This window comes from Petaurus breviceps, unplaced genomic scaffold (assembly GCF_028583685.1).
Source record: "Petaurus breviceps papuanus isolate PSGF00001 unplaced genomic scaffold, PetGlider_PUasm1.0 175, whole genome shotgun sequence".
Taxonomy (NCBI): Eukaryota; Metazoa; Chordata; class Mammalia; order Diprotodontia; family Petauridae; genus Petaurus; species Petaurus breviceps.
Genome location: NW_027185764.1, coordinates 16,112,923 through 16,123,930, shown reverse-complemented (window position 1 = coordinate 16,123,930; position 11,008 = coordinate 16,112,923). Strand labels below are relative to the sequence as shown.

The 11,008-nt window shown below is 43.4% G+C and overlaps 1 protein-coding gene across 1 annotated transcript in view; it reads right to left on the bottom strand.

Moving 5' to 3' along the window:
- Window positions 1-301: 301 nt before the first annotated feature.
- The window catches only part of INTS1 (integrator complex subunit 1), a 49,484-nt gene continuing 38,777 nt past the window's right edge, over window positions 302-11,008 (bottom strand). Inside the window, 15 exon segments of the mRNA XM_069084824.1 lie at window positions 302-1,130; window positions 1,610-1,719; window positions 2,442-2,533; window positions 2,890-2,960; window positions 3,907-4,020; window positions 5,077-5,189; window positions 5,749-5,876; window positions 6,125-6,317; window positions 6,542-6,675; window positions 7,450-7,573; window positions 8,031-8,257; window positions 8,413-8,500; window positions 9,373-9,503; window positions 10,051-10,177; window positions 10,264-10,444. Coding sequence (XP_068940925.1) covers window positions 1,015-1,130; window positions 1,610-1,719; window positions 2,442-2,533; window positions 2,890-2,960; window positions 3,907-4,020; window positions 5,077-5,189; window positions 5,749-5,876; window positions 6,125-6,317; window positions 6,542-6,675; window positions 7,450-7,573; window positions 8,031-8,257; window positions 8,413-8,500; window positions 9,373-9,503; window positions 10,051-10,177; window positions 10,264-10,444 — 1,949 coding nt within the window. The 3' untranslated portion in view covers window positions 302-1,014.

The following is an 11,008-nucleotide window of genomic DNA, read 5'->3' as shown; positions in this document are numbered from 1 at the left end:
GGGAAGGCAAGACAATCTGGGTTAACTGACTTACCCAAGGTCACACGGCTAACAAATGTGTCCAGTGTCTGAGGTCAGATTTGAACTCAGGTCCTCCTGACTCCAGGGCCAGGCTCTATTCACTAGCTGCCCCTGATCTCATTTTTTTAAATGGAAGATCCAGAGAGGTTTAGAACCTTGTGCAGTCATTCAGCAAATGGCAGCGCTGAGGAGAGACTTCTGAACTCCTTCCTGACTAAAATTCCCAAACTCTTCCATCTTTACCAGTGGGTAGCTTAATGAATAGAAACAATAATTGACATTTTCTAGCTCCTCAGAATGTGCAAAGTGCTTTCCATGTATTAGCTTATTTGAGCCTCACAACAACCCTGTGAGGTAGGTCATACAGGAATTTATCATCCCCATTTTAGAGATGAGGAGACAGAGGCTCACAAACAGCATCAGAGTGAGATTCCAAAGCTCATTATCCAAGCTGGGCCGCTACACCCAGCTCTTCCTGAAGTACACGCTCAGCAGTCTGAGGGAAAGTGGTTCCCAGCAGTTTAGACTTCAGACATTAGGTGGAAACAGATGGAGGAGAGGTCAGAGAAGAAGTCTAGGCAGGCAGCACTTTAGACATTAGATTTAATTTACAAAGTTTGATAAAAAAAAAAAACCAACCCACCCCGCCCTCTGTCCCTTCTGGTGCTGACTCAGAACCTGGCTTCTCCTTATGGCTGTGACACCTACGGTCTATGTAGCATCAGACTCCAGTCTGATGGGGCGATGGGATGCCCTGGTCACCCGACCCATGGGACCAGAGGAAAGAACCACAGGGGGCCATCCACTGCTTAAATTAAAGCCTTGATGGTCCCCAGGGGGAGTGCTTGGGACGGGCATCCTTCCCTTACCTTTCCCCCCGCCTTACATAGCACTATGTGCACTTTTCCCCCAATGAGACCACAAACAGACCCTGAACCTTAGGGTCTGACCCCTTGAGACACAAAACCAACCAAAGGTCCTGCCCCTGACTGGTCACATCACAGCCTCCATGTGCAGAATCTTCAAAGCTTCAGAAATCTGGGGACTGGTATCAATCTGTCCATACATCCCAACCAAAAAGGCCCGGTGCAGCAGCACAGCTGCATGCTCTGAAAAAGAAAGCAAAGAGAAGGTCTACTGGCTCGCTCTGGGCTCTGGTTCTGAGGCTGCCCAGCGGCCTCTTCAGGGCATCTTGGGGACTCATCCAGAGCACAGAGCTCTGGCTCTGCAGGGCTACTCTCCGGGGAACACAGTAGGTGCTTAATCAGTGCAAGGCCAGAGGAAGATGATGCTGATCAGTCTGTCTTGAGAATTATTTCCCAAAACAAGAACTCAGCTTCTTCAGGTCTTATGCCTTTCTTTAAGAAAGAATAAGGGATTTCCCAGGACCAACCACAGCCAGGATCTAGGGTTCACAGGTCAGGCCCATAATGCCTTCTGATCGGTAGCATGAACCCCACTCACACCCGCCTGAGACCTACAGGTCATAATGGGGGCCTGAAGCTGATCCAATAAGCAATGTGACTCTTGCTTCCCAGATACTGGGGACTGGCTTATCAGGGCCCAGACAGGAAAGCAAACAGCCCACCTTGGCATAGGAGGGTATATTCAGGCAGGTTCTTCAGTGCTGTCTGCATCACCTCAAAGTCCCGACTTCCAAGGCAGTACATGAATGTGGGTAGAAAATCAGCAGCAATGCTACAACACACAAGCAGGCTCCCATCAACACTACTGTGACACACCCCTGGTCCTGCTTCACTTTACCCTAACAATGAAACCCTTGATGAGCCATTTAGTGAGAAGCCAGGAACAGGGCCTTTACCATTGGCGATAAAGAGGATGAATGGGGGCACAATTCCTGGCAGGAGGGGGTTCTAGCCCTGCCTCTGTTTTTTTCTGGTGTGTCTGTGATGAATTTTCACACACATTAATGGATACAAACCACAATCGTGAGGTAAATGCTTGAAGTGTTCGGATTTTTTTAGGCCTCAGTTTCATCCCATACGTAATGAAAGGGTTGGATGATCTCCAGCTCTAAATTCTATTATCTAAACCTATTTCAGAATACACTTAGAGCCATCTGGCCAACTTCTAATTTCTGTCCTCTGGACCCCTTCATGCCAAAGTATTGCAGGAACAGAGCCCTAGCTGATTTCACTTTTTTAGGGGACAAGATGTAAAATTTCTTTTAAAACTATCCTACTGAGATGGGGCGACTTCATGAGCTGTGCTATTTTTCTGTGTTGACCTTCATCTTAGCTATCTGGTTGAGCTATGTAATAGCTACACTCTATCACAAGTGTTTCTACGTTGACCTGGTTCCAATCATTCAGCAAAGGAAAGAACTTGTCAGGAATCATCAGTGAAAGACGAGATACACAAGGTGTGTAGTGGGACTTGCCTGCCCCTCTATTTCTCACCTAGGGTTGTTTTGTATTGAGCGTAGGGCAAGGTTGAAGGCCAGGTTCCGACAGGACTCCTCAGATGCACTCATCAGCCTCTGCAGGTTGGTCTGAGAAGGAAAGGAGGAGAAGTTATTACCTGGATTCCTATTTCCACATTGGGAGGTAGATCCCTATGCTCAGTAGAAAATGGGAGTGGGCCAGGATGAAGACCAATGATAAAGTGTCTGAGATTCATAGGTCAGGGGAAACATGGTCTTCCTTAGCTGAGTCTCCAAGGGCTTCCAGTCACATTACCTGGTATTTGAAGAATGTTCCTGCTTATGACTAAAGGAAGTGAGTCCTCTCTGTAGCGATGGGAAACTTGGGCTTTGGTTTGAGGGGAGTAAGACCCAAAACGAGTGAACTCGCTGGACTGGACATGACTGCTGGACAGGACAAGAGACTTCCTTTCCATGGCACTTACAGAAAAGAAGGACAAGATTTCTGGCCTCCGCCGGGACATCTCATCTATGTCACTCAGAACTTCCAAGATATCTAAATAGAAAGAAAAACGGGGTGAGGATGAGAGACAAAAAAGAACCAAACTAACAGGTAATACAGTTAAGCACCCCTAGATATCCAGTAATTAAGAGTAAACCCACATTGAAACTGATGGAGGAGCTCTGTGTTATGTAATGTGTTTCTTCAAAACGTCACATTCAGAAGACACACTGTGCATCCATCCCCTGTCTACCTCAATAGTCAACTAACATTTCCTGGAATTAATTTCTCTCCATTCTGTGTAAGACCAAAGAAATGTAGGAAATAAGGGGTTTAGAGGAGGGGGGAAAACTTTCAAGTCTTTTTGTTTAGACTCTAAAGGAATCCACTGCCTAACCCAGTTGCAAAATTCCCCAATGATGGATCACTTCACATTTGGTTTATTCTGGAGTCTGGCCTGTCAAAACCTGACCCCTAGCATTTTACACCAAAATCTCATTTGTTATTGGAAATAGCTTGATATCATCAATCATATGTATAATTTCAGGAGATTAAATTACTTCTTCACTTTGAAATTTTAACCTAATCGACCAGGCTAAAACCTCCTTGAAGACAGGGACAGGACTGTTTTTTGCCTCTGTATCCCTGTGGCTGGCACAGTGCCTTTCATAGAGTAGATGCTTTCATAAATGTTTGATTGCAATTGCTGCTTTCCCAGCCTTTCTGAGCACCTATCTCAGGCTGAGGCTGCTGCCAAAGGGCAACAGATGCTTCATCTTGCTCAGATATACTCTCTCTCCACTTGCTTACGTCTTCTTTTTGCCATAGGCCTGACACCAAATTAAAAATCTCCTTCAGTTGTCTGTACACATATCTCTGCTGATTACTGTGGCTCATGACCACGAGGGAAAGCCTCAGAGCTTTTCTACAATACGCTATTCTAGGGATACAGATGTAACTGAACACTTCCCAGCCAACCCCAACGGGGTTCCTTGCTTACCTTCTACGGTTTGGCCCTTAGACAATCTCTTCATATAGGGGGTCATTTCAGCTGCTGTCAGAGGAGTGAAGAGAGAGACACTGACCAGAGGCAGGGAGCCAGCAGAGGTGTCATCTGGAAGAAAAACAATAAAAATAACACTTACAGGCACTTAAAGTTTTGCAAAACACTTTACATATATTATCTCCTCAGAGCATCATAACAACCTTGTAAAGCAAGTACTACAGGTATTACTGCTCCCATCTTACAAATGAGGAAAACAAGGCTCAGAAAGGCTAACTTGCCTATGGTTACAGCTAGTAAGTAGCAGAAGTGGGATCTGAATTGACTCTAGGTTCTGGACTCTGGTATGGTTAAAATGGCTAGTGAGCTTCTGATCTGGTCACTTAAACTGATTTAGCCCTTGTCTGCCCCAAATATCAGTCGAAAATTAGAATGCATGAAGTATAACATGAAAGTTGTTTTTTTAAGCATATCAGAAGCTAAATATCCAACTGAATGTTATCCCCTTCAAAACAGTCACCTACATTCACGCACTTATTGTACGGTTCAAAACATTTCTGAACTCTTCTCAAACTGCCTTCAGCATTGGCAGTATTTTTTTAAATAAGTGACCTGTAGAGGATCCAGTTTCTAAGGGTCAGGATGGTGACATCAGCAGCAAAAAAGGATGCCAGCAATGTTTTCCTTAACTGTCCAAAACGTAAACCATAGCCACCTCTTTTGAACAGCAAAATTGGAATTCATCCTAGATATACTGGCACAGAAAGAGGCATGTTTTGATAGGAAGCAGTTCCTTGGAGAAGGTTTCCTCCTGTCATTCTCTGATTTCTTTTCTGAACCCATTCTCCTCAGCTTAGAACAAAGACTGCAAACACAAATGATAATCTTCTTTTGGAAAAGTGGTTGGTTCCCATTATGCAGATACTATATTTGCTCTGAGCAAGAAGCCTGGTGCACATCTAACTGAATTTTGGGAAATAAGGACATCAAGTGGGAATAAAATACCCAAAGAAATTTATGGTTCCTGTATCTCAGCAATAGCAACTGGGTCCTGGATGTCTTTTTTCAATACAATCTAAAATCTTCCTCACAGAAGCGGATACCTAGTTAACCTTGCAGAATAGTCCCCTGTGGCAACCCTTAGAGAACAGCCTTCCCTAAACTCACCATCTCTCTCTTCATCTGAGCCATGGTCAGAAACACTATTCTTGCTGGGAAGACTTAGCCCCGCTAAGAGAGACTTCAGCATCACCAGGTCCCCATTGTCTGAAGATAAGTCACTGTGGAGAAAGAAAACACTAGCTCTCAGCTCAATAAGACACCAACAGGCAGAAGACTGGATAAAGAAATCTGTAATTATAAGGGCTAGAGAGAAAAGGAAGAAGAAAGTACTGCACTCGGATGTCAAGCAGGCAAACCAACGTACAGAGAAGAAAATAAGGTCCAAGCAGAATGCCAGTAACACACAGCAGAGGGAACGTCTCTGGAATGTCTGTAGTGGACAAAGAAGCATCTACTGTTCATACTCTGTAACTCAGACCCCAAACTTTGGCTGAGGTTTCCTTTTCCTACACATGGAGTTAGACCTCATAGTTAACATTACTTTTTTAAACTACTCTTTAGTCTTAGACTTGTTAATTACTGATTTCAAGAGTCCGCTTTTCTTAGTCAATCCATCCACATCGGGATCAGTGTATCTGCTAAGCCCAAATGCCAGGGAGATTAAATATCTGAGAGGCTCCCACTTTCCGCTGTGGGCCTCTTACCTGTCTGGGATGTAAACATTTAAACCCCAGAGAACAGGTCTAGGAAAAGAAAAAACTTAGAGAGGACACTTACTGGAGTGAGTCAGAATGCTTCTGCAGAAAGGAGATTGCAGCTGGTGCATTGCATGTGATATACTTGTGAATAAATTGGACGAACTTGCTGATGAAGGCAGCAAGGTGACGGGATGATTTCCTATAATTCTGAAGGGAAGAACCCATGTGATTATATATATATCCCACATTAGAGAGAAGCAATACTTTGGCAGTCTAAAATTCTGCATATGCTGCTGCCCAGCTATATATTCCTGCATTCACAGAGACAAAGTCTTCCTTAGAGCAACAGTGCACCAACAGTGTGCAATTGTGCACAATATTGGTACCAAGCTCCCCCACCTCAAGCAAAAGCCTTCAGGAGAAGATAAACTAGGCAAAGGACAATGGTCACCTACCAGAAGCAACCGAATGAAGGAAAGAAGACAGTCCCAAAGCGCCCTCTGGTGTTCATCTTGGAACACCTGTGGCTGCAGCAGCTCTATGATCCCCAAGACATGAACGAAGAACGTCAGATGATTCTGCTGACGAAACTCCTGGAAGTTAAGGTGGGTTCGCCCATGAAGCAGGGCAGCAATCATGGCCAGATGCCTAGAAATAAAAGGGTAAAAAAACCTTATGTTCATCCTAATTCCTACAGGATCATCACAGCCTGTCACCCATTCAGGCTAGAAACCAGGGAGGTGTTCCCATCTCTTTGGGGTCACAGCCTGAACTCTGTAATAGGGAGAAGGAATGCGACCTCCTTCCTTATAGATAAATGCAGAAATTCTCCCACCCGTTACCCTAGCAGTGAAGGAGGAAATGACTAAGACCTCAGCAGCAGGATAGGGTGTGCCACAGCCAACTTCCTACAAGCCATGTTGGCATCTGCCACCCGGCCCTCAGAGGATCTGGAGTCACTGGTATCTGCGAGGAGGAGGATGAATCGGTGAACCAGAGCATCAAGCTGAAAGGGAGATTGAGGATTTTAAGCTATGAAGAGTAGAGGATTACAGAAACAACTCATTACTGATTTGTTACTTATATCAAACATTGACTAAGTGGCAAGAAAATATAGAGTAGGAAACTGGATGGAGTTTACAGAATTTAAAATGAAGCTTACTCTCTCTTTCTCCAATGGACTCAGAGCTCCTTATCTTTGAGAAAGAAGTTTTCTTGGTGCTACTGAATGTTTCTTTTTGTTGGAGTTCAGTAATTAAACTAGCTTTTCAGTTCCCAACAGATCAAGTTCCCTAGCATTAAGGCTATTCAAACAGCACTCAAAACAAAACATATGTGCAAAGATATCTATCCTCATCAACCCTAGATTGATGTAAAGGATGCTTCAAGGTTACTGAGGTACCTTGCTGGGGGGGAGCTTATTACAAGAGAGAGCAATAGACAAGGTCAAAATTCTGTCTTCAGGAGATGCAGCTAAGAATAGGGGCATCAGGACCCACATCAAGATCATTAATCTTCTAATCTAGTTTTTCTCTAATCTAAGTAAAGACATTTTACACTTTAAAGCAGAGGTATCCAACTATGGAAGAAAAGAACTGAAAAAAAAATCACCTCTACCTAAATTACACAGCTATATAACTATAGCACTAAATTCAAGTGAAAATGAAGAGTTAACTGGAAAATTGCCTCCATCCTCTTTCTAAACCTGTCACTACAGGTACAACACAGCTGCCTTGCCTCAGCTGCAGAAAAAGAATGGCTCTGCCTCAGATCTACTCACCTTGCAGGTGCTGCTACTGGTTGCCCCCTCACTGTTCAACAGGGTCTCAGGCATGGGCACCAGAAGCTCTGGCAGCTGCAGATAGAGCTGGAGGAGAAGGTCTTGGCAGCGTTTTCCTAACAAGCTGAAAGAGGAAGTATCCTTTAAGGTTATATTATTCATTCTAAGGTGATATCTAGAAACCTTGAGATCCTTAAGGATGTCTAAAGAGCTCAATGCAGTATTTTAGGCTTGTGGAAAATTAACAGGGTACCAGACCAAGGCCAGTGACTACCAACGTCAACAGTCCAATACATGCTGGTTTTCTATAGGTATCACTCCCAAACTCTAAGCTACAATTAAATGCAAAAGGAAAATGATCTCGTCATGACTAGAGACACTAATCCCTGGGGTTAGAGTGAATCATATCCAGGTTAAAACTCTGGGGGGCTAAGAAAGATGCACCTTCTGACTGGTCATATTTTAAGACAAGCACTCATGGTCAAATTGTAAGACCCAAGAATACTTGCCAATTACATCTGCTATCTAAATTACTCATATTCAAGCACAAATTTATCCAAGGAATATTTAGGCGTCCTCACCTGTCTCCCCATTGCTGGATGCTGCCTGTCAGGTACTCTGTTACTTTTTTGATGTTCTCAACATCTCCATGGCAACAGCTAAGCAATAGCGGCAGGCGTGACTGGATAAGGTTACATGAGGCATCTTCGGTGCTCTGGCTTCTGGTTTCTGACTCAGCCAAGATCAGTTCCACCAAACTTATCAGTTCTGGAGTCTGGACCTGAAGCACAAACTCTTCTCGTCGCTTCTGTAACACAGCCCAGAGGGCAGTCAGGAAAAGTCTCTATCCCAAAGGGCAAAAATCCAATTTGCTGAAGGATGATGACTAAGGTACTAGACTCCAAACATGAAAACACTCAGCTACATTTCCATTCACTCATCTGAAAAGGTATCATTTGGTACCTGAGGAGTTCGCTGGTCCCTTCCCTGCCAGATTCGAGGAATATGAATACAAGCCCACAGGAAATCCAAAGCAGCAGATGGGTCAAACCTGAGAAAAAAATAAGAGAATCCAGAACAGAAATACCATTTCAACTTAGAAACAGGAAGTAATCTTTAGGGAACTGAATACGAAAGTGTGTGCAGGGAAGAAGGAGAGACGTGAAAGAATGTCACCTCTCCACAAAGAGAAAAGGATAAAAAAAGATTTCCACTAGAAAAAAAAACATCCCCATGGCTTTCTCCTTGGGGGTAATTAGTGTTCCCAAGAGATGTTTTACTTCAGAAGCCAAAGACAGCATAACCTGAGTATTATGAAGTATTATGAAGTCTCTTTTCCCTTGTAATCAGTCTTACAGGTCAAACCCCAAATTATCAAAACCAAAGGAAGCCAAATACATTGTTCTTACTAATGTTCTTTAGTTCTCCAGTGGAGTGAGAAAGGATAGCTAATAAAACACAAACAAGGACTCAGTGAAAATGAATCCACCAAAAAGACATACTATTCCCTCTGAAGAGAGAGGAATCTGCAGACTCAAGAACAGCTCCCATGTGGCTCCCCTTCAAGATTCAGGAACACCTGCATCAGGGACCATGACTATGCTTCTGTTGGTTCTGCCAGCCAGACTTTGTAGCTGGCATACACAATTTACTACACTTAGAACAAGATCATGAACCATCTTTTCATTGATAATAAGTTTATATCCTCTACTTATTGGCTAACATCGGAATCCAAAGAACCTGTAAGGTTTTGTCTACCAAAAAGGGGTGTGAAGGTAAGCTAAAGCCATCATGATGGCACAAGTCACCCTGTTAGCTGTGTGCCTCATGTTACAAAGTCACTCAAAGGATGAGAGTATCTGTCCTGATGAAACAAAACCCCACAACCAGGTTTCCTCAGATGTAGGAGGAGTACTCACTCACCTTTGTTCCCGGTTTTTGCAAAGCAGAATGTGGATGCACTGATGGAGAGTACTCCAATTAGACTGGTGAGTAAGGAGAGCCAAGAGGTAGGGGCGGAAAGACAGCACCTGAGAACCAGAATGACTTTTTGACTGAGGAGAAAGAAAACCAAAAAAGTGTTTACTAGTCAGTCTGACACTGGAAAACAAAGCCAGTTTATAAGAACGCTCTGTGGCTACACCAAACAAAGAGCAAGAAACAAACTGTTTTCTTGGATAATTCTTCAAAAAGAGGATAAATAAACATGAGTTGGAAGAAAAAAAATCTTTCAGTAGGATCAGTGGAGTTTTCTCAAAAGATAAACTGTACGTGCCATAGGAAACGTTTACCACGGCCTTATCAAGGAAAATCAATTCCTCTCATCTTTCTGCCCATTCAAAAATGAAGACTGACAGATTCACACTAGACAGCAGGAAACCACACAGGAAACAAATGCAAGAAATAGGAAAAACAGGGTCAAATATTAAGTTCCTAATTAAACAATGCAAAAACCTTCTTCCTTCGAGAAATCCAGCATACACCTCTTTTCTGTGTATATACCTGTGATAATGAAACCCTTTCCCATGCCTCTGTTAACAACCTCCAAAAAGAAATGAGATCTTCCTAGATTTAAACTCAAGCCAAGAGAGGGACTCAAACCTTATTCCAAGAGAAAAGAAGCCTCTGCTGGAGATCAGGACAGCTGCTGATCACTTCAGGATCCAGCATTTCAAGCCAGTCAATCAGAAGTCCTGAGGAGGGACCAGGCCAGGCAGCTTCAGTGCCACTGGAGAAGACAAGACAACCCTAGTGTCCACAGAAGGTATGACTAGAGCCAGACAGGACTGACTCTTTCCCTTTCCCACAACTCACCTACTGCTGTCCAATTCCTTTTTCCCTGAAGTCTCCTCTCTTTCCTGAAGCAGCAAGGAGCTCACAACAGCAATCGGCTTAGTGGAAGGAAATTTGGAGGCAGTTTCTGGGGTAGATGAGAAGAGGATGGCCAGGAGCTCCTCAAGATAAGGAGATCTCACCTCAATCAGACCTTGAAGGACTAGAAATATGAAAGAAAAAACACAGCTGGAAATGCTAGCAACCAACAGCACTGTGTGACAACACAGCTTTGGAGAAAACATAAACCTTAGCTTCCTAAGAAGGCTCAAGAGTAGGAACGGGTAGCTTCAATACAATCCACTCCTTATGGCCAATTAAGTTTCTAATGTTTAACAGACCATTCCAAACTGTGAAATACCCAACATTTTGGTTAGAAAATTAGGAATTTTTATTTTTTATATTATCCTTTTTTAGCATATGTAGCAAAGACAGTGAATTTCTACTGAAACATAGAAATGCTGATAAACGTTTAGTTATCTAAAAGGATTCATCTGCTTTTCCTGAAGCCATGGGACCTTTAGTTCCCTCAGGGCAGGACAGCATAGTAGAGAGGACACTAAGCAAAACAGTCAGAAAAAATGGGTTCAAGTTCTGGCTTTATCACTTACTAGATGCCTGTGTGACAATGGCCAAGTCATTCAATAATCATTTATTAAGCACCTACTACGTTTAGAATATTATCCTAGGCACTGAAGAAGGTAAACACCAAATGAGACCGAGTCCC